Here is a 26,028-nt window from a genome sequence, read left to right on the forward strand (position 1 = left end):
CCATGGGAGGAAAGGGGGTCCTGGAACCAATCCTCTGCTGATATCGAGGAATGACTGCAATAATGCAGTGAGTTGGCACGCATGGTTACAGAGAGTTTAGTTATGAAGGGGACACGTTCTTTAGAATGGTAAGGCTGAAAAGCCTTTGTTTACCTGACAATATGGCAAGGAGACCAGAGCATTACTATGGGACTTACTATAAGAAAAGGAAAATAGGAGCGTTGCATAATTCTCGGACTTCAGAAAGCTTATGTTCTAGTCCTCCATTGCTGTACTATAAAAAAAGGAAACAGTCACAAGCCAGGGTTGCATCTCAGATGAATGTAAGGTCAACTCTTGGCTGAGTGGTTCAGTTACTCAAAGAAGCCCTAGCTAAAGTTTACTGCTGACATTTAACAAGAAACTTGTGAATACCCATTCTGTAAGTCCCAGAGTTCTCTCAGAGCAGCCTAATGGGCAAAATGTGCACGCCAATCTAGTGAATTCATGCAATCATCTATGTCAGCGTTATAACTGTATGATTGTACTTAGAGTCACTGTAGTCTCAACTGTTCTATTCTGAACATAATTTCATGGGAAATAATCTACATAGCTCCCAAAATAATCACTTCTAATTATATTTGTGTATATATATGCTCTAAGATAAATGCTTCAAGCAGGCAAGACCTTCTGAACAGAAGCTGGCAGAAGAGTTTGCTTAGACAACAGCCATGCAGTGACTCATCTATGTTTTCACAACACGTTTCTACCCAGCACCCATGTCTATTTGTAGCCTGACAATAAAGGCCCTATGTGAACCATCTCTGAGTTGTCTGCCTTTAAAAGCAAGGACACTGTTCTCAGTTGACTCACTTGAGCTGCCTGTGCTTTTGTGAATAACCCACTGCCACATTTATGAAGGCATGTGACATAACTGCAGATTATTTCAGGCTCTGCCAATGCTTTTCTGCTTAGTCTTGGTCTACTGTTTAGAAAAGCAAGTGAAGCCAGAGGACTTCATCCCCTAAATATGCTCACTACACCCCACTACTGGTATCTCTTCGGGGTAACTGAAAAAAACTGTTTTCATCAACACCCTACACTATAACTGGGATTCAAAATTGGAATTCCTGTCTATTTTGCTCGTCTATCTTTATCTCTGGCACTTAAAACAGTGTCAAACACATAGTAGACACTCCATAAGTACTTGCAAGGAATGAATCAACTTCTGCCATAGACCTGTAAAATGACCTGGGCCTTAGCACCAAATTCATAAAATATTTTCTTATCCTGGTCCCAGGTCAAGAAGACTTCTCCTGCCAGAAAGTCAAAAATTTTGTGTGGTAAAGTACACATCCTTTCAATCAAGAGATTATCTTCCACCTTATATTCCACATTAAATCACCTTACTCCCTAGTCCTTAAAATATATATAAACTATTAATATCTGTTAAGTTTTGGTTCAATAAATTTAAATTAATAGTCATTAATTTTCTACCTCTCTTTTTCAGTGTTTTTGCCACTTACTGTGATTTCTAGATGTATCAAATTGCAGTCTAGGAGAAAGACATTGCCAATATGTTTCTTGAAGGAAAAAAGCTTCAGAAGAGAGTGAAAAATATGTTCTTCAGTATTTTCAAACAATCCATCCACAGTTTCAGTGAAATTATCAATGGAGGTTACAAAATCTATTAATAAAATAATCAAATTGCATCTGGAAAATTTCCCCATAAATTTGAAAGTCAACTCCCAGCAGTCACATCCAGCAAATGGTTATTTTAGTAGACTACTTAACATCCTGAAGCACTGAAAGTATTTACGTTTCTCCTGAAATCTTTAGAACACAGAAAATAGCTAATTCCACCAGCAAGGCCTTTCCCAGGTCATATATCACAGAGGAGAAAAATACCAATTAACTATGTATGTTACATAATAGAGTGCTCTACTTTCCCAAAACCTACTCGTATAGAAGTTCATCCATCTAGGAGGGATCAAAACAGATCTGAAAAGACTTCTTCTCTACAGTCAGATGCAACATTGTAAAGTCAAGTCTTATGAGGTTGCAAAGAATTACAATTCAATTCAAAAAAGGCAATAAACTAATACACATAGGCAATACTGCAATGTCCCATCTCAATGAGAATGTCCATCCAAAAAATGTTTAAAAATTATCTGCACAACACAAGAAAGTCTCTATACATTCTGACAGACGGAAGACAGTTTTGTTCTTACCGCCCTCTCAAAATCACAGCTTTCTTCTATTTTCTTAACATGTGGTTGCCTGTATTAACTTCTTCAAGCTGGCCATAGGGTGTTTTCCCAGTGCCATCTTCTCCATTTTTTTCCTTGAACGATCTGTTTTAGTTATCCTTATGCTGTCATTTAGATGAAGAATAGCTGCCCAACTTGGATATAGATCAAATTTTATAAAAATTCTATTACTGACATCACTACTACAATTTAATGTATTCATTTTTGTCTTACAAATGAGGGAAAAGGAGAAAAACATGCTCTGTTTCATCTCTATGTCCTATTAGAGTTGGTTCTTATAACCCATGCTGCAGATCTCTCACTGGTAACACAGAGATATGTGTTCTTTGACCAGCACGATGTTATTTTCTAAAATGCTAATCAGTTGCCAATATTTAAAAATCACTGGTTTCACTAAGAATCAGAATTTTCAGCCTCTCTTTGAAGATCAGAAAATGAAGCAATACTGGGTATACACTTATGTGGGAAAAAGCAAAGCTGAGTGGCAACTGCCTCTTTCTGATGGAGTATGAGCTCTTAGACATCATCACAGTCCCCCCACTGTGAGAAAGCCCAAGTTAGCTATGTGGAGAAGTCGTGTGGAGAGTATCCAGACCCCAAATATTCTGGACATCCTAGCTTAGGCACCAACACATGAGTAAAGAAGCTGCTGCGTGACCTCCACCTCTGCTGCCATCTGACTGCAAGTGTATAAGGGACCAAAGAGAACCACTCAGCTGAGCCAACCCACCATCCAAACCATGAAAGAGAGTAATAAAATGGTTGTTTCAAGCCTCTAAGTTTTGAGGTAACATGCTATGCAGTACTAGATAAGAACTAAAAGATAAAACTGCACTTGACAAACTAAAATACAATTGTATTTCTCCCTTTTTACTTAGGTCAACACAGATGTAATAATCTCCATAGTATTTTTGTATTTAGACAAAAATCTAAAATATGCATGTGCCCAGGAAAGAAAACCAAAGTAGAAAAAAAGCAATCCTATGTAATCAGCTGCATTAAAAAAAAAAAATAAGCTGGCTGGCATCACTTATGAATACCACATAGGTTATACAGTAATATATAGTAAAGTGGAAGGAAAAGTGTGAAAAGGGCTTCAATCTGGTCCTTTTCATAGGAATATAACTTCATTCACTACTTGTATTCATCACCTAGCACAATAGCTTTTTTTCAAATGATTGGATCAACTAAAAGTAGTTTTGGACATATTTTTCTGGTTGGTGGAGGGAATCAAACACATCTTTTCTATCACCAAAACTTTAGCTATTATTGTTGCCAAAGGAAGGTAATGCTATCTGAGAAGTAACCAACTAATTGTGGTTACAATTAATCATACAAAATAAGTGAAGCCAGAGTCGTTACAGCTTAATGAGAATCAGGTCCACCTACAGGAGACATAATTGTTAGCTTGTATTCATTAAAACCAAATTATACTGGTAAACATGCAAACCCAACTTTGAGCAAATCACTCAATGGTATGATGCTATTTGCTCGTGTGTAAAATTAAGCTAATCATACATTCCCGAAGAAAGTGTAATCATCAAGTTTAACAGAATATGTTCCACATAGTCAAAGTAGTAGAAGATCTAAACCTTGTGCACTGTACAAGATTAAAGCAGCTGATATGCTTTTGCCCAAATAGAATTGTATATCCTCATTTCCTTCCCTTCCTTTCCCTACTTGTGACTCAAGCCAGATTTCATCGAGCTATTTTTATAATTACTAAAATGCTGGAAATACAGCAGCAGGCCAGAAGCAAAGTAAAATGCAGCATCCAGCAAAAGAAAGAAAATCACGCTGAGTAACTGAAAGGCCATCTGCTTCTAACTGAGCTGTAGGGGTGAGGAAGGCAATCTGGGCTGTACTATTTGTGTCCTCCTCAAAACCATACCCACCTGCATGTTGTCAGTGGCATCCCCAAGCAGTCCTCCAAAAGTGATAGCATTAGTTACAGTTGCCAGATAAATGAAGAGAATTGCCGAAAGAGCTTGAATATTTAAAGCATCATAAAAATCACTGGCAAAAAATGGCACTTTCCTCTTTATGTCTTTAATTAGTCCACCACAGAACCTGGGCAGAGAGAATGCAAACATCCACAAAATGTAAAGTAAATTACCATCAAATTAATCAAGAGATAACTCATTAAATCAAACACAACATATTTAAAATGCTTGAATCAGTGACAAGATACTACTTAACCACTTACGATGAAACCAGAAAACTATAAAGGAATAAATTTTCTTCTATCTCTTTCTTTTTGGGTCCCCAACTTAGGTGTCATATTTCTTGAAGACCAGCCAGTTGGTCTTTAGAAAAGAGTGAACTGTGTAAATACATTAAAATTTTTCACTGCCTAGAGAAAAACGTCCAAATATGCAAGCAGATCATATAAAGGCCCTTCATCATCTTGCCATAGTACCCTTTCCACCCTCATTCATACATTCATTCATTCATTCACTCACTCATTTATTCATCATTCATTCTTTCATCCTCAATAAATGCTACTGAGCACCTGCGATATGCCCACACTCTGGCACTCTTCTGAGTGCTGAGGACACAACAGTGAACAACATGCGTCAAAAAACCTCTGCTTTCATGGAGTTTACTTTGGGGACCAAAAGGAGGCAGACAATAAATGAATAAATGCAACACATAGTGATAAAAATCAAGAGAAAAATTAAATGGGAAAGAGCATTATGTAGTACTGGAGAAAAGGTGTTTGAAATTTTAGATAGAGTGGCCAGAACAGGTCTCCAAGAAGGTGACTTTAGAGTAAGGACCTGAAGGAACTAAGGGAGGAAGCCATGGAGGTGTGTGATGGGAGGAAATGCAGCTGAGCCCCATGACAAGTGTCAGCAGGTCAGCTGAGTGACTTGCACATCAGTCTACTCACCTTCCCAACCAAGCCTCAAACCTCAGTCTTCCCCAGCGCTTCCGCCTAGAATGCCCTATTCGGAAGCTCAACAGCTCTCCGAAGTCTTGACCTTGCACTTACAGTTCATATTTCCACTCTTGCTATTACATTTTATTAGGATTATCCATCTATCTGTCTGCACACCCACTGGACCTTAGCCGCACTCAGTGCCCTGCTTCAGTTTTCTTAGTATTCACAGGGCTGTGCATGGTACCAGGCATATTACAGACACTCAATTAGTTTAGCAAAGGTGAAATATAAAAGAATGAAATATATTCTGATTAAATTAAAAATTAAACCCCAGAACTCAATGTCTGTAAAAAAAAGAAAAGGGTATTCCTAATGGAAATAATTTACAAAAAACTATTCAAAAAAAGGTTGGAGAGGAGAGGAGAGAAGATTTTATGTTCTCTATCCTTTGAGAATAAAGGAGAGAGGAATAATACCCTGTTAATTTGGGAGAGAAGTCCAAGTGGGTCATCAGGAGAACGAAACAACTTCATTTCATTCAGATTCAATTGCATATTATAATGACATACCTTTTCATGTTCAAAAACCCTGCAGTGTTTTTAAAAAGCCATATCTTCATAAAATAAGTATCCCACTTAAAATTTTACTTAACATCCAATAAAAGGAAGAATCTAATGGTAGGGAAGGAAGAGTTATCATGGAAAGAAATTAGCTGAAGCAATTTAGGAAACCTGAATTCTCAATTACAGGCTAAGGAGGTAGAACAGTGAGAACTCATTCCTATATCATGTTACTCACTTTTAAATACACATACAGGCGAGAAATAGAATTATGAAAGCCAAGAGGTGAAGGCTGGTACATCTGTCAGTCCTCTGCCATCTCTCTGACCCTAACACGTCCTCAGTCATTCCCCTCCAGTCTCGCTGGCTTTGGTGCCAGCCCTGCCACACACCAGGCACTCTGTTGCAGCCCACCTCCACACACCACACACCCACCACACCCACATGGTCTATCTCCCACCTCCTGTAGCACTTTCTTCAAATGTTGCCATTCTCTGTAAGGCCTTCTCTGACCACTCTCATCTAAAATTGGAATACAATACTCCCATCCTCAAAGTCCCTACTTCTGCCTTAATTTTCCTCATAAAACCATCACCACATTTACTTATTCACTTACTGCTTATGTCTTATCACTATAATATAAGATCCTTATGGGAACACAGTATCATTTAATTCACTGCTATATTCCCAGTGCCTGTGACAAATAGGTATACCGTAAATATTTGTTGGCTGAACAGATGAACAAACTAGTGAATAATATGTTGATAGATGAAGGGAAGTTTACATTTAAGGAGAACCTCATCATGAATGGCAAAGGAAACTGTCAGTTACCGTCCAGTTCGCTGCAGTTCTTCACAATCCCCATGTCCGCCTCCTCCGTGACCTCCATCATGGGGTGTATCCCCATTCATCTGAACATTCTCTCCACCTGAGTACATATTCTTTCTAAGCAAGACAACAGAGCCCAAGAGTATATTAGTTTATTTTATTCATTCACTTCTTAGCTGTATCATGCTCTGGCTAACGGAGAGATGGAGTGAAAACCCTTAAGGTGAAAGACTGTTATTTCTTTCTGCTATCTAACAGACAATTCTTTAAGTGTTACATTTAGAACCAATACAAATGACTGGATGAATAGGAAAGTTGAATGAACTGTATGTCTTAAAAGAGGGAAACTGTTTCAACTGGGAAAAAATAGATTTCTAGAAAATTGTTTCTCTTCAACTATTTTACCCAATCTCTTAACCATGTACATCTACAAAGACTCATCTTCAGCAAATTTATGTTTCCAGATATACAGGGAGTCCCCAAAACATCCCCAAAGCATGTCTGTGAAACATTCCCATGTAGTAATCTGAGATCTCCAATTTATAATAACTAAAGAACATCATATCACATAACATTTATTTTACAATGCCAAGGAAACGTGAAAACAAGGCACATAAGTGATCCATTTGAGAAAATACATCAAGTTAAACAGGAACCTGAAAATATTAGAACAATAGGTTGACTTCACTTTTTTTTTTAACACAACGTCCTTCTCAGGGTCATCTCAGCAACTGAAAATTATCAACTGCCTACAATTTACCTTTTGTCAGAGGATGGAAGACTCTTAGGAGGCTCTATCCTAATTGCTGGATCCCATTCCCCAGGTGGAAGGACAATGACTTCATCTAGGAACTCATCAATACCAGCAATCAGGTCGTGCCTGTCTTTTGCTTTATAAGCAATGTCATGGAATACCTAAAGAACAATAAAAGATGTGCTCATCCAAAAAGAGAACTCTGTACATGCTTCACACCCTATCAAGCCTGAAGAATGCAGCCCATAACAACTGTGCTATTAATATTAATCCAGCCATGCTCTGATAGTCCCTATTATTCAGCCTGCATCCTCAAAATATAGGCATTCAGATTATGATTTCAAAGAATAGAGGCAGAGGCCTGAAGAAACAGCTATGTTTTTATGTGTTTTTTTTTCCTACCAATAATATAAAACAACATTGCCTTTCAGCTCCCACTGGTATGTACCACTACTGATACAGTTGCTATGGAAGCCAGATTAAAATGGTTTGGAGAAATATACTGAAGAGTCATTCCCTGAAATAAAAACTACTGGGATAAAAATTGCTGATAACTCAAGAAGGAAAAGTTCAAGCTGAGTGTTCAGATCGAGTTAAGACCCAAACACTGAGTTCTCAAACACATAATGTGAGATATTTAAAAAAGAAAAATCTGGGTTATACTGGCAGCACATTAACCAAAAGGCCTTAAATAGTCGATCATCTGTCTATCTTTTAGCAAGGCAACAACTAAACCATCTAATGCAGCAAGTGCTTCATATCTTTTACACAGATCTCCAAAGAAAGAGGTTCCAAAATGTACACAATCCTTTCTGTCAATCATTCCATTTTTCTAACAGAGCTGATGATCTGAAATTTCTTTACATATAACCTAAGTCTTTCATACTTCATAAGTCAAATTATTAAGTCTTCAGAAGAGAAGATGGTCCCTGTTCAATACCCTTACCTATTCTTAAAGACTGCGACTAAACCACTTCTCCAGGAAAAGAATTTTTTAAAGCTATCAATTAAGTAACATTTAATAGTCTGGGGGTTGTGGGGTTGAGGGGAGGGTGACACAAAATGCCAGCACATAATCTGGGGCTGATATAGCCATTCTCAACCTTATTTTCTCTAGCTGTTTCCCATGATAGAGGCTGGAAAGTCACAGATTCACTTTCCCAGCCAGCTATGCAGATAAAGATGAACAATTCCAACTAATAAGATATAAGAAAAAGGCTGTCTGGGAAAGCTCTAGAATACCTGTTTAAAAAGGGAGATACAGCTAGCATTACCACACCGTTCTTCCTACTTTGAATAAACACAGATAAGATGACTGGAGCTGATGGTAGGCAATGTCGTTTTACCATACTGACAGGAAAAAAAAAAAACATGCTATTTTAAGATCATAAATTTAGCAAAAGCCTTAGCTCTTGATTTATCATTAAGCCGTTATGTTAAAATAACCCCAGCAAGTACCTACCTCCAAACTTCCAAATAAATCCCAAATTGTTTAAATCACTCTAAATCTCACTTGTTAAAGTATTCTTAATTGATACATCTTAAGAGAAAGTATTTTTTAAAACAGAGCTAAATTACAAAAATGCAAAATATAAGATGAATCCACTGAGATGAGTAAAATAAATGTTCCCTTGAGGGGAATAAGCAGCATAGCCATAAAGCTTTCAGTCACAGAATAAAATAGCTACCTGAGTAATCACCACATGGAACATCTATAACTAAGGAGAAAGGTACCCCTTTCTCCACTTAACACATAGAAAAATCAAGCAATGAAGTAAAAGCAATACATTTGGGGAAATAGTAAACAGAAAGACCCAGGAGCAGAAACTAATGATCCTCTATTCTAACAGTATTTCTCCTCCTATGGGAATAGTTCAGAGTTTTATCATATCTAAAATGCATGTAACAACATCTAGGCTGTTATGAAAATAAATGGGGTCATAATTCCAACCTGTACAGATACTCTGCCATAATGGTTGCTAATGCATTTTTAGATGTGTATCATTCCTTCCCACAAAATAAGAAAACCATAAAACATGTACTTTCTGATACCTAAGAAAAAATGCATTATCCATTTTATTAGACATTATTTTATAGAACCCATCATTTCTGAAATAATATAGTATATAGACATTTGAATTCTCAGAATTAGTATATTAAAACTTCAAGAGATAAAGTTTAAATTAATACAATGACCTTGAACTTTTTTTTTTTTTTTGAGATGGAATCTCGCTCTGTTGCCCAGGCTGGAGTGCAGTGGCGTGATCTCAGCTCACTGCAACCTCTGCATCTCAGGTTCTAGTGATTCTCCTGCCTCAGGCTTCTGAGCAGCTGGGATTACAGGCATGCACCACCATGCCTGGCTAATTTGTTTATTTTTAGTAGAAACGGGTTTTCACCATGTTGGCCAGGCTGCTCTGGAACTCCTGACCTCAGGTGATCCACCCACCTCGACCTCCCAAAGTGCTGGGATTACAGGTGTGAGCCACCGTGCCCAGCTGACTCTGAACTTTTTAAAGAATATTTGACATATATCAGTTTTAAGAAATGCAAATGTTTGGTAAAAGAAATGAAAAATGTTTTATTCCAACAGTGTTTAGAATCCCATAGAAAACCAAAATGCATGCCTTACTTTTTGAAAACCATATAGGGTTCAGCTCATTTGTCTCAAATGACTGTATCTCACGTTATAAGGAAGTCTAGTAACCACATAATTCTAATTGAATAAATTGTGACAGCCAATTCACAGTACGACAACAACACAAGTAGGACATTCACAGAACTCCATCTTCCTGATTTCCTACCTCATCAGACATCAGGGTGGCAATGGCTCTGCCAATCTCATGGTAGGACTTGGCTTTCCCCTTAGGACCTAAGAGAATGAACAAGAACCTAATGGAAAAGGAAAGAAGCAAAGGCTATAACACACATTTCATCAAACTCGACATACATAAAACTGAGAAATGTTTAACTTAGTTCATAAAAAGGTTAGGTCTAGAATTTACCTTTAAAACAAAGGTAATATATTATTGGTAGTATAGAATATACTCTTTCGCACTATTGCAAAACACAGTTCATTGTTCAGTTTATTTGGAGGCAAATGAGAATTTAGCATAGAAACCTGAGAAGCTTCTTCACTGAGCAGGAAAGGTGCACTTCAAGCACTTAATATGAGTCATTCAATCTTTCTATTTTAAACTTTTTTTCTCTCTCCATTTCTACTGATTTTCAGAATCTTTGGAGCAAACCCATCAAGCACAATAACTAGAGTTAGTGCATCTTCACATTTCTCTGACTTTTCCTTACCCAATATGGGCAGTGACAGATGATCGTCTCCACACTTTTAAGAAATATGTCTACTCAGAAGTGACTGGAAATCAGCAAAAACCAAGTCCTCTACAAGCAAGCCACATGGTGACAGCCAAAGTAAGGAAAGAGAAATATGAGAGAAATTCAAAATAAAGCATCATTCACAGACAGTCAAAATTCTTTTGTGGGTGTCCTCTTGTCATTTACCAACATTTTTTCTTCATAATGCACAAAACATTGCTCCATAGCAAACAGGTCCTGAAACATACAATAACAAACTTAACCCCACTTAGGTTCACCTCTAACCAAGTTGGAAAAAATCCCTCACTTATCACACAGGGCCTTTGCCCTGTGGCATGTTGGCACTGGGGATGAAGGAATCTGATAAGTAAATGAGTAAGAAAAAATTTACAAAAAAATCTACAAAAGGTGACATGGGATAAATCCCACCTTGATATTGATCATGTATCACTTAATGGGGAGATAATGAGGACAATAAAAATGATAACATCATATGCCTTCTCAGCTTGTAAGGCCTCCAAATCACTTCACATTCATCACTTTATTTACATTTCCATATGACCCTCTGCAGTAAAGAAGGTATCCTATTCCCATTTAATGGTGAGGAAAGTGAGGCTGATGAAGGTTAATGGAAGAGCCCAAGATCTGTGCCTAGTAAATGACAAAGAGCAGATACATAGGCATTCTTACCTCTTGTTCTTTTCACCACATATTTCTGCCTAATACTACCTGCCCAACTGATATACCAAGGTTGTGATTTAACAGAAGTCCAAAAATGACTTCCACAGGTCTTCCATAGGTCACTCTGGGTCACTTCTGGATGCTTAGCCAGGGACAAGAAATCTTAGGTAAGATTTTTATGGTACCAGAAACAGCTTGCCATTTTGCTTAGCAGAATTTTATTTTTAACTTACTTATTTATATACCTCACTTCAAATAAAAAAGGATTGACAGCAAATACTTTTAAAAATGTTTGGGTCTGTTCCAAAATGCCCTTGAATGTATAATTACTTTTTTTAACATAAAATTCAACCCAAAAAGGATTCTAAAATCCCAGAAATTAAGAATGTAAAAAGGTGTCTGAAAGTTTGAATACTCAGGTTTTATACCAGAATAACCATAAAACCACTTAGTACTTATTTGCTTAGAAACCAGTTCTGAAATGAAGCAGCACACTCACTTTCAAGTGTTACCATAGTAGATAGCAATCAGCAGGCACCAAAGTCTGTTCAAGTATGAAGGAAGTCATTATTTGAATTGAATTTCAGCCCTTTTAACACTGAAGTTTAATTGACACTAGAACTTTTGTCCCTTCGAAGCTGGCCCCTAATTATATGCCACTACGTATAGTATTATAAAGTGCTTCTTTAGGACTGTAAAATGTATTTTTCTAAAGGGACTGATCACTTATTTGAGTGCAACATACACAAAAAATATTTAATGATTAAAGCAAAATAATGCTTTAATCCCATTAAGAAACATAAGTACTGGTCACATTTCTCAATTTCTTTTGCCTGACTACAAATGGTTATATTTCAATTCAATAAGCGTGTGGGTTTAGGTGAAAAGGGGCAGATGCTGTGCCACAAGAGAAAATATCTAACACCTGGATCCTTAGTACAGTTTTAAATAGTGGATTTCTTCTGCTTCCATTTTTATTATCTTCATGTATCTAAATATTAACTTTTCAGTAATGCATAATATCCAAAACTTTTCCAAACACTCTGTATCTCTTCCTACCTCTCCCTAGCACCTCCATGATGATTATAGCTTACACATACATATTATGGAAATGTACTTATCAACTGACACATGAGTAAATTATCAGGTTGACTATATAGCAACAAAGTCAAAACATTGTCTAGTTAGTGAGAAAACATTCTCAGTCATTAATAGTCCTCAAACATAAACTTTGGCAGACAATGGGTATTCCAATAGCTGATAGAGTAATGGAGCCTCCAAGTTACATCCTGTGAGACGAGGACAGACATTTTCTATAAAATATTTACTCTTTGTTCTCTGCTAAATAGAACCAGTCAAAGAATGAAAAGAAGCAGCAGATCAATGGTGTCTACACGATAGCAATAAATGCAGTATATGAGAATTATATTGGTTCAGTAACACAGATATAAAAGTAGTATTCCTCTTTCCTGGGTAATGCAATTTTTATTTTTTAAAGAAGGTATTTCTTCATTAACGGAATAATACCAAGGGCCAAACCAACATGGTGGACATACCAGTTAAAATTTTCACATTACTCCAATCAGGAATAATTCAGTAAATCTGCTTCCTTAAAATGATAAGTAGAGAGAATCCAAGCATTCAGAAGCAGCAGGAAACACAACCTCAAGCCAAAAATGTCATCTGGAAGAATGGACACCCTTAAGAAGCTTCTAATCTGGACTGCATTATTGAAATGGGATGAGAAATCCGAGAAAACTGAACACAAAACAATCCAACAAGTTGAAGTTCCCTCTGCCTCAAATATGTTTTCTCTCCTTTAACCTTCAAAGAAGCGAAAGCTGTTACAACTTTTATGATTGAAGTACATCCTGCCAAACTCAGCTTTTATAATGTACTGAAAACTCCTTTCATGACCCAAGCTGTTTTTTGTCAATGGACAGATGTTATTTTTATCCAGAAGCTTTTTTCTTTATTAACAAATTAGAGTAAACATCACATTTGTGTGGCTGCAAGGGCACAGCCTACTTTGAGTGCTTGGAAAAAAAAAATAATAATTTATGTTACTAAGTTCTTTTTATTCACTCATAAATAGAAATAAGTCAGTTACAATTTTTAATAGCGTGTAGTTATCTGAATAATCTTCATGAGGCCCTTTTCTACTTTTCTGAGCTTTTTCATATAGTTAATTACGCCTGCGGAAGATGCCTCCAGCATTCTCCACGACGAAAGGAAGTATTAACCAAATAATCTGTGTCCGGAACCAACGGCCTATACTCACATTCACAAAATAATTATAGGTAGAAACAGAGCATAATATGAGAAAAGGAGCTAGCCTTCCTAAACCACTTGATGTTTTTGGAAAAGATATGCACCCCCCTCTTTCCTGATACATCACAGCTATTTCTAGCATAAACTCAGCATGTACCAATCCTTTATATCCTTCTCGCAAAACAACAGTGAATTCAATAACCCATTATTCATCTTTATCAGCTTTGGAAAATGTGGCTAAACTGTGGCTTCCATAATGGATTCATGAGGACCACAAACCCACCATAACCAACTGCATTACATGTGGTAAATATTAATAGCAGCTAGCAATTAAACCGGTGGATGTGACAAAATTGAACTAGCAGGATCTCCATCCTAATCCCTCTAAGTTTTTTTAATGGCTTTGACAATTAATCACAAACTACTTCTTTTAGATAAATAATTATTTGTAACATATATATATTATCTTACAGTGCTACTAAGAGGGTAAACATTCTAAATTTTTAACGGTCTGGAGCTTACTCAATAACCAATTGCCTTACATGTGCAAATCAAGGTTAGAAAAGCACAAACTAGGGTTTTTATTCTTCTTTATAAGAGAACCCTAAAACATTTTATTCCAATCCTTTCTAGAATCTCCCTAGGCTCTCCCTAAAACTCTTGTCTCAGATTCAGAAGTTTTTTAAAGTTCTATTCCCAGCACTGATGCTGAATCTTCCCTTTGCCTTCATCTCTCAACTGTAAAATGGTATAAGAAGAACATTCATCCCCTATATAGCTCAAAAATATGAATGAGGCTGGGCGTGGTGGCCCATGCCTGTAATCCCAGCACTTCAGGAGGCCAAGGCGGGTGGATTACTTGAGGTCAGGAGTTTGAGACCAGCCTGGCCAACATGGTGAAACCCCGTCTCTACAAAAATACAAAAATTAGCTGGGTGTGGTGGCATGCGCCTGTTATCCCAGCTGCTCAGGAGGTTGAGGCAGGAGAATTGCTCAAACCAGGGAGGCAGGGGTTGCAGTGAGCCAAGATCACGCCACTGCACTCCAGCCTGGGTGACACATCAAGACTCTATCACCCCCCCAAAAAAAATTATATATATACACATATATATACATATATATACACACATATATATACATATATATACACACATATATATACATATATATATACACATATATATACATATATATATATACACATATATATACATATATATATATACACGTATATATATATATATAGAGAGAGAGAGAGAGAGTGAGTAGTGGCCTCTGTGGATAGACACAAGATGACAACAAGCAAAGTGCCTGCAAGATACTAGGAAAATCATAAACATATCCTATCCAGTCACCAAAGATCAAAGAACAGGGTTTGTTTCCTTTCACATGAATGGCAAGACAGGCCCCTACATAGATAGACATTCACCCAGTTGATAGTCATCCAGCTGTAAGTGGAGGCTAAAACAGATCAAGCAAGTAACAGAGTAAACAGTGAAACTGGTGAACTCTACACAAGAAATAGGAGCTACCAGAGCCGTATTTCCTAGAAGGTGCATGGTAGTAATACTGTTTATTAGAAATGGAAATAATCATAATAATGGCAGCATAACTTTCCTCCACCTTTAAAAAGAAAAATGACCATAAAAAGATACACGCAAACACAGATTTTTCAGGTTTCCTTTCAGTACAATAGAGTAGCATGCACATTAAAACACATCACGAAATGTAGATGCAGTCCTTCACAATGCCTACCACATTCCTTGTGGGATTTCCTTTATTGGATTTCACAGGATGCAGCCACTGTAAATGGCCCCACATTACCTACACACAAAAAGCTAATGAGACTCTCTACTCAGTGATTACGGCTTGCACTAGTTCAGAGGACAGCAAATGGATGAAGCTATTTCCTGGAAAAATGTTAACATGCAAGGATATATTGTTCAGATTATTGCCCTGAAATAGTTATATAATATTATTGAATTACGTTGCCTTGAATTGCCTGGCTCCTTTTGCTAATTTAAGTGATGCTGTATTTTACCTCTACACTAGCCCTACCATCCATTATAAGAGAAAAAAGTCAGTGAGCCAGACAGAAACAAATGATAAGCAGGACACAAAAATGGTCATGATTTGCTCTCAATGAATGCATATTTTGTTAAATAAAAGCCTTTTAAAATATATTTTATTTGTACCTTCTAAAGAAAAATGGTAATAAAAATGAAAAGCCAAGAGCAATTTTCTTTAACACTTCTCGGCGTGTTTTTTCCTTTCAACCCCTAGTAAAGTTAGTCCAGAGAGACATAAATAAAGCCATAAGGGCACAGAGCTGGACTTCAGCCATTATCTGAGTCAGCTGTTCGCCAGGTGACTGCACAGATAGAACCACAAGGCTCTGCTGGAATGTTTTCAAGCAAAAAGCTATGTTACAGAAAACACAAATCATCATAATCCTATTAAGTGAATAAGCTATGATGATCTCTTTTCCACTGCTATTTGTCCAATAACAGCCCTATGTATCATTCCTATTTTAAGTGTCTAAGAAATATAAAAATGGGTTAAAAAAATACCTGTATGATGAGGAAGAATGGCCTGTAATCTATGAATTGAGAAGCCTAGAGGAAATTTTCTCGTAATTTTCCTCCTAACCAGGCTCTAAAGAAAACTTGAGCCTCTTTACACTGTTGGTTAATCATGCTCAGACCATCTGAGCTGAGGAGGATCCATCTATCACTGAGGAGGATTCATAGCCCTTCCTGCTCACATGAGGAAACCTAAAGGAAATTCACCTGTCCTTGCCCTGGAACCCACAGAAAACAACTCCCCTGCCCCCAATCCCGCAAAAAAGTCCTATTCATATGATAATCTTCTGTCAACCTGAAGACTACAGGTTTTCTTTAAACTGTCTGCAGCACAAATTTAAGTGAAACATTAACTTCTAGTCAACTAATTGCACTCCCAGGTCAAGCTTCCTAACTCTGTGGAGCTCAGTTTCAGAGGCGGATGAAGAGGATGACTTCTCAGGTACTATGCAGTGAAATGAGTACGTGATTATAATAACATTAATATACTTCACTTTAAAATAAAAATTTGCGACACAACATTTAATAGTGAAGTATGCAAATTTAAGTATACAGCTTGATGATTTTAATATATATATATATATGTGTGTGCGTATAAACCTACTACCAATTTTCTGATAAAACAAGAGTAAATGAAAGCAACTATGACCTCTGAACCATTTACTAACTGTATGACCTTGGACAAATTACTTAAACTCTTAGACTTTTTTTCATCTGTAAAAACAAGATAACTATAGTTTTTCCCTTAAAATATTATCGTAAAGATTAAGTAGAATAATCCAAAAGAAGAACCTAGTACACTGCCCAATAAACTATTATAATTGCTATTATTATCACTATATAAGTGCCAAGAAATTTGATACTATAAAAGTCAAACAGTCATTATTTCAAGTTAAACCTCTCCAATATGTTTGCACTAAATATTTCCTCATTCTATTGATTCTCCAGCCTGAGTGGGAGGAGATAACCCTATTAGCACATTGTAGACCCCAGGTAGGAGAGCAGCTTACCTTGTGGGCACAGGAACTTCAGTCAGGGCACCCAGCATGACAGCCTGCTGTAGCCTAACAAAGGCAATGAAAGGAGTATCCAAAAAGTCAACCTCCCCAACAAGCACATTGGAAGCTTCTGCATCACGTGGCAACTTTTTCATGAACTTATTCTTCAGCTGCATGAGAAGAACCAAGGAAACACAATTTAGTTCCAGAGAAGGGAACAAAAAGAGCCTTCCCATGTATCACTCACAGGAAATTCCTTTTTACAAATTTACATGCAACATGTTCTAGCTAGCCACTTTTATATTATGTTTAAACATTATATTATATTAAACATTTATCTGTACCTTGGATTCAAAAATATTGTGGGAATAATCACGTGGTTTACGTATAAAACAATGTATCATACAACTCCATTCATTTATATATTCATTCACTCAACGAAAGGTTGTTGAAAATCTATGATGAGCCAGGCAATGCTATAAGCCTTAGGGAAACAGGGGTGGATAGATTAATTACATGCCCTCCTTAGATTCATATTACCACAGGGGAAAAATAAAATATAGAGTGCTGATAAGTACTAAGAAAAAAAAATAAAACAAGTAAAAAAGGTACCATTTTAGACAGGGTGATAGGGGAAGGCCTCTGAAGAAATATATTCGACACTGGAGTTAAGATACAAGCTATGCAAAAATTGGAGGAAAGAACATTCTGGGCCAAAAGAATGGGAAATGCAAAGACTTTGTGAGAAGAAGCTGCTTGGCAGTTACAGGATAAGTAAGAATCCAAATGTGGTAGAAGCTGAAGGAACAAAGGAGAGAAAACAGCAGGCAAAGAACTTGCATAGGTAAGGGGTGAATCGGATTGTAGGACCCAATAGGCTACAATAAGGAGTTTTGGAAGTTTTAGGCAGGAATTACCTACCAAAAGCCCAAGTAGAAAGAGCAGGAAGACGTAAATTTGAGAGACATCACCATGTAAACAGTATTTGGTACCATAAGACAGGATGGCACAATCCTGGCTGTGAGTGTAGATAGCACAGAGGGGTAAGAGATAAGTCCTGGGCTACCCTAACTTTTATAGGAATAGGAGAAGATAGAGGCAGAGAACACTGAAAAAGGGGAGGAAAACCAAGACTTCACCAGTAGCCAGGTGAAGAAACAGCTCAATAAAGGAGTGAATCAGTTAAATCACAGGCTGCTGAAGGTTCAGGTAAGATGGGAGCTAAGAATGGACGAATGAATTTGGCAAGATGGAGCTGCTGGGGATTTTTTTTTTTTTTTTTGAGACGGAGTCTTGCTGTGTCGCCCAGGTTGAAGTGCAGTGGTGCAGTGGCGCGATCTCGGCTCACTGCAACCTCTGCCTCCAGGGTTCAAGTGATTCTTCTGCCTCAGCCTCCCGAGTAGCTGGGACTACAGGCACATGCCACCATGCCTGGTTAATTTTTTTGTATTTTTAGTAGAGAGAGAGTTTCACCATATTGGCCAGGCTGGTCTCTAACTCCTGACCTCGGGATCCACCCACCTCAGCCTCCCAAAGTGCTGGGATTACAGGCGTGAGCCACCGCGCCCGGCCGGGGATCTTGACAACAGCTGTTACAGTGGACACCAGAGAGAAAAGATAATTGTTTTGAGAAATGTTGCTACCAAAAAAAGCTGAGATTTGGGGAAGCTAGGGGAGAAGGAAATAAAATAGATTTCTTTTTTTTTAAGATAGAACTATTATATTTACAAATAGAATGCATCTTGATACCAAATATTAAACAACTGGTTGAGAAGTGAAAGGATTCCATCAAATTTCTTATTTGGGATAATATAAGTAGGTAAACACATATTAAGACTTGCCAACTTAAAGAAAATGTAGTTAAACCATTCGTAAGGCAAAATTTCAGTATATTAGAGAAATATCATTTTAATTCATGGGTTAAGTCTTTTTGCTTTTCATAGTCCTCACTTTTTAATTATAAAGGAGATGGTGATTGGGGAAAGAGGCAGATATTTGATTTTGAATAAATGTTATTACAGTTCTAGTAGAAGGGTTTGAGATTATCTAAACATTACTAGTAATTGAATGATTCCATTTATCCATGACTATCTTATCTTCAAAAAAGCAGATAATTGAGGACTTCCAAGCTTTTATTTCTTTAATTTCTAATGCATCATTTTCATGAAGAAGGAACAATCAGAAGACTTGGTTTTGTCACTGACTCAATGACATAGTTTGTCAAATAGTTACAATACTCTTTTTAAAGCTCCCTAGACTTTTCACCCTGACTTTCTCACAGGAACCTTGTAAAGTAGTTAGGACAAGTCTTATTATCATATTGTAATATTGACTTTTTAAAAGAAGCTCACATAGTCAAACTTCTTCAAAGTCCAAGTGTGGAGTGGAGATTGGAACTCTCATCTCTTTCTCTTCGCATCTATCGTACTTAGTTTCAGCGTGTTTGAGCACCATGACAAAAATAATTGCAAAGGTGCAGCGCTTCTCTAAGCAACAAAATATGGCACTTTGAAAGGCAAAGCTAAAGTTACTTTTAGCCTTAATGATCACAGTCCATTTTTTCGGAACTGTCTTAATGGTGTAAAAAATACCACATATTTGTAAAACCAAAAATAACATATTAAGGGGCCAGGTCTCTGTGAGCCCTGCACGAGCTGGGAGTGGCCTTGCGCAGCCGCAGTAGCAGAGGGCGAGGGGGCCTTCAAACCGTTTCTTCCGCACCTCAAGGAGATTTCTGCCGCTGCCTTCCTCCATCTGCCTCTTGCGTGAGCTACCGACCATGAGCTGAGCTGCGGGAGTCCTGCCCACCAGCAAGAGAATAGGTGCTGCAGGAGCTCATTTCCTTTGTTAGGGGCTGGCTCAGTGCCCCCACGAGGCCACACACATCCCACTTAGGGGCAGCTGGGCCTTCACTCCCATTTCCAAGATGGTGACTGTCTAGCGTGAACTTGCCAAGAATTTCACTTTGGAGGGGGCCGCTCATCCCAATAAGATCTCCATTATAGGAACTGGATCAGTTGGCATGGCCTGTGCTCTCAGCATCTTATTAAAAGGTTTGGGTAATAAACTTGCCTTTGTGGATGTTGACGAAGGCACATTGAAGAGTGAGACAACGAATCTTCAGCATGGCAGCCCTTCCATAAAAATGCCAAACATTGTTTCCAGCAAAGACTACAGTGTCACTGCAAAGTCCAACTTAGTCATTATTACAGCAGGTGTTCCGGCAAAAGGAGAAGCACGCCTTGATATAGTCCAGAGAAATGTGATCATTTTTAAATTATTTCCAGTATTACCCAATGCAATCCCCACCACAAACTGATAGTAGTTTCTAATTTAGTGGATATTGTAACTTATGTATCCTGGAAATTGAGTGTATTTCCCCAAAACCGTGTTATTGGAAGTGGCTGTAATCTGGACACTCCCCGTTTCCGTTTCTTCACTGGGAAAAGGCTTGATATCCAATCTGAAAGCTGTCATAGGTGGATTCGTGGACAGCATAGGGACTCAAGTATTCCTGTGTAAAGTGGAGTCAATATTGCTGGCGTCCCTCTGGCGGATCTGAACTCAGATATAGGAACTGATAAAGATCCTGAACAGTGGGGAAAAGTCCACAAAGAAGTAATTACCTGTGGCTATGAGATCGTTAAAATGAAAGGTTGTACTAATTGGGCCATTGGCCTATCTGTAGCTGATTTAACAGAAAGTATTTTGAAGAATCTTTTTTTTTAATAGAAAACAACAACCAACATTGTTTAATAGGCAAACTCATTTCCCATTGAAATGTCTTTCACTGCAGTGGGAAAGAGCAGCCACACATAGCCTGGGTTTTAATGACATGACATTGTCAATGGGAAATTACAAGGAGAAAAAAAAAAGATGCATTTGATTTATTACTGAATTCTGGAAGGATTATGGACAACTTGTCAGAATTTATTTCAAATGAATATTTGTTGAGAATTAATTATCCCTAAGCAATTAAATGAATCTAGAAATCCATCAGAGGAATTATCTTTGCATCCCCTAAGTAGTAGCCAGCACTGACTTTGGTCTCTGTTTCATACTGGTCAATAATTCACATTGTATGAGCTGATTAATCTAGTCATGTTTTTATATTAGGTTAGTGCAAAAGTATTTTTATACTTGAATTTCTGGGGTACATGTACAGAACGTGCAGGTTTGTTACATAGGTATACACGTGCTGTGGTGGTTTGCTGCACCCATAATCTACATTAGGTATTTCTCCTAACATTATCCCTCCCATAACCCCTGACCCCCTGACGGGCCCCGGTGTGTGATGTTCCCCTCCCTGTGTCCATGTGTTCTCATTATTCAACTCCCACTTATCAGTGAGAACATGCAGTGCTTGGTTCTCTGTTCTTCTGTTAGTTTGCTGAGAATGATGGTTTCCAGCTTCATCCATGTCCCTGCAAAGGACATGAACTCATCCTTTTTTATGGCTGCATAGTATTCCATGGTGTATATATGCCACATTTTCTTTATCCAGTCTATCATTGATGGGCATTTGGATTGGTTCCCGGTCTTTGCTATTGTGAACAGTGTCACAATAAACATACACGTGCATGTGTCTTTATAGCAGAATGATTTATAATCCTTTGGGTATATACCCAATAATGGGATTGCTGGGTCAAATGGTATTTCTAGTTCAAGATCCTTGAGGGATCACCACACTATCTTCCACAATGGTTGAACTATTTTACGCTCTCACCAACAGTGTAAAAGCGTTCCTATTTCTCCACATCCTCTCCAGCACCTGTTGTTTCCTGACTTTTTAATGATTGCCATTCTAACTGGTGTGAGATGGAATCTCATTGTGGTTTTGATTTGCATTTCTTTAATGACCAGTGATGATGAGCTTTCTTTCATATGTTTGTTGGCCACATAAATGTCTTCTTTTGAAAAGTGTCATTCATATCTTTCACCCACTTTTTGATGGGGTTGTTTGTTTTTTTTTCTTGTAAATTTGTTTAAGTTCTTTGTAGATTCTGGATATTAGCCCTTTGTCAGATGGATAGATTGCAAAACTTTTCTCTCATTCTGTAGGTTGCCTGTTTACTCTGATGACAGTTTATTTTGCTGTGCAGAAGCTCTTCTGTTTAATTAGATCTCATTTGTCAATTTTGGCTTTTGTTGCCATTGCTTTTGGTGTTTTAGTCATGAAGTCTTTGCCTATGCCTATGTCCTGAATGGTATTGCCTAGGTTTTCTTTTATGGTTTTTATGGTTTTAGGTCTTACATTTAAGTCTTTAATCCATCTTGAGTTAATTTTTATATAAGGTGTAAGGAAGGGATCCAGTTTCAGTTTTCTGCATATGGCTACCCAGTTTTCCCAGCACCATTTATTAAATAGGGAATCCTTTCCCCGTTTCTTGTTTTTGTCTGGTTTGTCAAAGATCAGATGGTTGTAGATGTGTGGTGTTATTTCTGAGGCCTCTGTTCTGTTTCATTGGTCTATATATCTGTTTTGGTACCAGTACCATGCTGTTTTGGTTACTGTAGCCTTGTAGTATAGTTTGAAGTCAGGTAGTGTGATGCCTCCAGCTTTGTTCTTTTTGCTTAGGATTGTCTTGGATATGCGGTTCCACGTGAACTTTAAAGTAGTTTTTTACAATTCTGTGAAGAAATTCTGTGGTAGTTTGATGGGAATAGCACTGAATCTATAAATTACTTTGGGCAGTATGGCCAAATTTTCATGATATTGATTATTCCTATTCATGAGCATGGAATGTTTTTCCATTTGTTTGTGTCCTCTTATTTCGTTGAGCAGTGGTTTGTAGTTCTCCTTGAAGAGGTCCTTCACATCCCTTGTAAGTTGTATTCCTCGGTATTTTATTCTCTTTGTAGCAATTGTGAATGAAAGTTCACTCATGATTTGGCTCTCTATTTGTCTATTATTGGTGTATAGGAATGCTTGTGATTTTTGCACATTGATTTTGTATCCTGAGACTTTGCTCAATTTGCTTATCAGCTTGAGGAGATTTGGGCCTGAGACAATGGGGTTTTCTAAATATACAATTGTGTCATCTGCAAACAGAGACAATTTGACTTCCTCTTTGAATAATCTTAAGAGGGTGCATCCAGTTTCCACCATAATTGAGAGCTTTTACGGGATAAATGAAGTAATATTCCTCAGCATTCCTTGTATCCTAGGACAGAATAGTATTACAGATCTTATAAAGATAAAGGTGACCCCTGAAGAGGAGGCCCAGTTGAAAAAGAGTGCTGAAAGACTGGGAAATTTAGAAGGAGCTCAAGCTTTAAAGTTGTTTAAAGCTACCAGTTGGAAGGGTTTTTTGTTGTTTTTTGGTAGCAATCATTTTATTTTAAAAATTGTTGTATTATGTTAGTTTTATACTTTTTACCTGAGAAAAATTTCAAAAGTAGCTGCAAAATAGAGTATGTAATAAAAATTCCTGTGTATCAACCACTCAACTTTATCAGATCTTACCCTCATGTCATGTTTGTTTCAATTTTCATTTTTAAAGAAAGAACACCCCACAACTACGGTTGAGTATATCCCAACTCCATTTCCTTCACTTTTTCCCTAGGGTTCTAAAACCAGTGTTTATAATTATCATGTAAAATGTATTATACATGTGTATGGGCATACACATGATATAGTATTGTTTCTCAGGCATTTAAGCTCTTTATAAATAGTATCATACTCAATGCATCATACTTTACCTTGCTTTTTTAATTCAACATTACGCTTTTGAGAGAAATCCACACTGATGAAAGTAGCTCTACTATATTCATTTTAAGGGCTGCATACTACTTCACTGTATAAATATACCACAACTTATACATCCTACTATTTGGCAGTTATAAATATCTCTGCAGTTTTGCAATGAACACCTTATAATATTTTCCTTATGACCTCAATATTTGAGCTTGTTTAATATGTATAACTAAAAGTAGAATTCCTGAGTCTTAGAGAAGTTCCTCCTGGCTCCCAGCTAAAGACTTCATGACTAAAACACCAAAAGCAATGGCAACAAAAGCCAAAATTGACAAATGGGATCTAATTAAAATAACGAGCTTCTGCAAAGCAGAAGAAACTATCATCAGAGTGAACAGACAACCTGCAGAATGGGAGAAAATTTTTGCAATCTACATCTGACAAAGGGCTAATATCCAGAATCTACAAGAAACTTAAATTTACAGATTTCTTTGTTTTTAATGGGAGATATTACAGCAATTTTGGAATGTGAGAATGATCTAGTAGAGACAGATTAATGCTGCAGGAGAGATAGGGAATAAATGCAGAAGCAGTTTAAACATCTTTAAACTATTGAAAAGAGACAATATCCACATCACAGGTAGAAAAGTTAGCTTTAGATGGGAACACACAGAGTTTATCAATCCTAACCAGGGAAGGCAGACTAGATGGGACTAATGAGGGTGATTGGGAGATTTGGTGGGATGATGATGCAGGTTTCTGAGGACTTATTTTTGCAGTGAAATACTAGTAAGCTAATGGTTAGGAGGAGGAAGTTGTGTGGGGTTTTGAGAAAAGAAGGCACAAAGTGGTTTTCTTGGAGAATGAAGGCTGCTTAACACAGTCACTTTGAAAGCTTATAGGTGTTATTCTGCAGCACAGCTTAAGGAAAATAATTCAACAATTATGGAAGAATGTAGATAAGAATTTTGGAAGACCATTCAAAAGACACAGACTTCTGATATATACTTATCCAATATAAATGTCCCTCCCCTCAAATCAAAAGTACCAGTGAACTTAACATTTTATACAATGGATTGTTGTGGAGATGGAAGTGGCAGGCATGACCCCATTTCCCCATTAATAAAAAGGTTATACCAACATTTTCAACTTCCATTTCAGAGTTCTTAATTAGGGAAAATAAGTGGCATGAGAACTAATCCCTAAGCTCCATCACCCTCTGTAGGTTTTTATAGATTTTTTTAAATTTAATACTTCATATAAGAAGAAAGCTGAGGCAAAAAAGCAAGGAACTTAGGGCTAAGAATTTAGTGGAAACCAAGAAAAGAAAAAGAAAAAAAAGCAAAGAGAAGGTATATATATCTTACATGTTACAAACAAAATCACTTCTAAGCAGTAGGGAATTTTCCAAAGTTTCTCCCATTAATCCTTCAAGAAATACTAATATTAAAAAAAAAATTTACATCTTACAGATATGAAAAGAATAGCCACGGGAAGGGCCTAAAAAAACATCAAGTTGCCAAGACTGTTATTATTACCTAAGGAAGTTGCAATTATAAATTGTCCCCTATAACACAGAGCAGAGTGTGGAATATGGCCAAGTGGCCCAAACTGACACAACATTTCTAGAATAATCTTCCTCAAACTCTCTCCAGAGAGAGTTCCCGTTATTAACACAGAACACAAAGCTCCCTAATAATCTGATTTTACTTCCCATTTTCTCCAGCAGACTCCTTGCTCAAGTTAGGCAGGTGACCTGACCATAATCTTCTGTTTTATATACTTACACTCCTACACTTCTTATCAAAAATTGCCTTTTCCTCACGTCTGCCTTTTATAAACCACCTTTAGAGCTCAGCACAAGACTTTCTACTATCTCAGCCCAATTCCTTGGGAACTTCTTAAGTGCTCATTTCCGAATCACAATTTTGCCAAAGTGTCTTTTCCCCAAGTTTCACAAGCTAAGAGCAGTTTATTCTCCACTGTACCAAACAGTTGCTTTGCATATCATTCAGCTGTAATAAATATTATGAAGGAATGGACTCTGTAGCACTAAAATCAGACCAAAAGACCATAAAATGCCCAAAAATGAGGATTTTAAGGTTCAATCTGGAACCTACTGACTGGATTTGTCACAGCAACTACCTGACTCACAACACATGCAGATTATCTCACAGTTGATTATATTCTTCCA

At 37.3% G+C, this 26,028-nt stretch overlaps 1 protein-coding gene and 1 pseudogene across 6 annotated transcripts in view; one reads left to right on the plus strand and one right to left on the minus strand.

The window, feature by feature from the left end:
* The window catches only part of SLC4A4 (solute carrier family 4 member 4), a 491,407-nt gene that overhangs the window by 116,827 nt on the left and 348,552 nt on the right, over positions 1-26,028 (minus strand). For all 6 annotated transcript variants that reach the window (XM_055297381.2, XM_055297379.2, XM_055297378.2 and 3 more), the window contains 5 exons: positions 17,150-17,307; positions 10,080-10,167; positions 7,282-7,436; positions 6,525-6,638; positions 4,145-4,319 (listed from right to left, as the gene is read on the minus strand). In XM_055297381.2, the coding sequence (XP_055153356.1) occupies positions 4,145-4,319; positions 6,525-6,638; positions 7,282-7,436; positions 10,080-10,167; positions 17,150-17,307 (690 nt within the window). The remainder of the gene's footprint in view (positions 1-4,144; positions 4,320-6,524; positions 6,639-7,281; positions 7,437-10,079; positions 10,168-17,149; positions 17,308-26,028) is intronic.
* Positions 19,849-24,180, plus strand: LOC129492268 (L-lactate dehydrogenase A-like 6A; annotated as a pseudogene).

Source organism: Symphalangus syndactylus, chromosome 10 (assembly GCF_028878055.3).
Source record: "Symphalangus syndactylus isolate Jambi chromosome 10, NHGRI_mSymSyn1-v2.1_pri, whole genome shotgun sequence".
In the NCBI taxonomy this organism is placed as follows: domain Eukaryota; kingdom Metazoa; phylum Chordata; class Mammalia; order Primates; family Hylobatidae; genus Symphalangus; species Symphalangus syndactylus.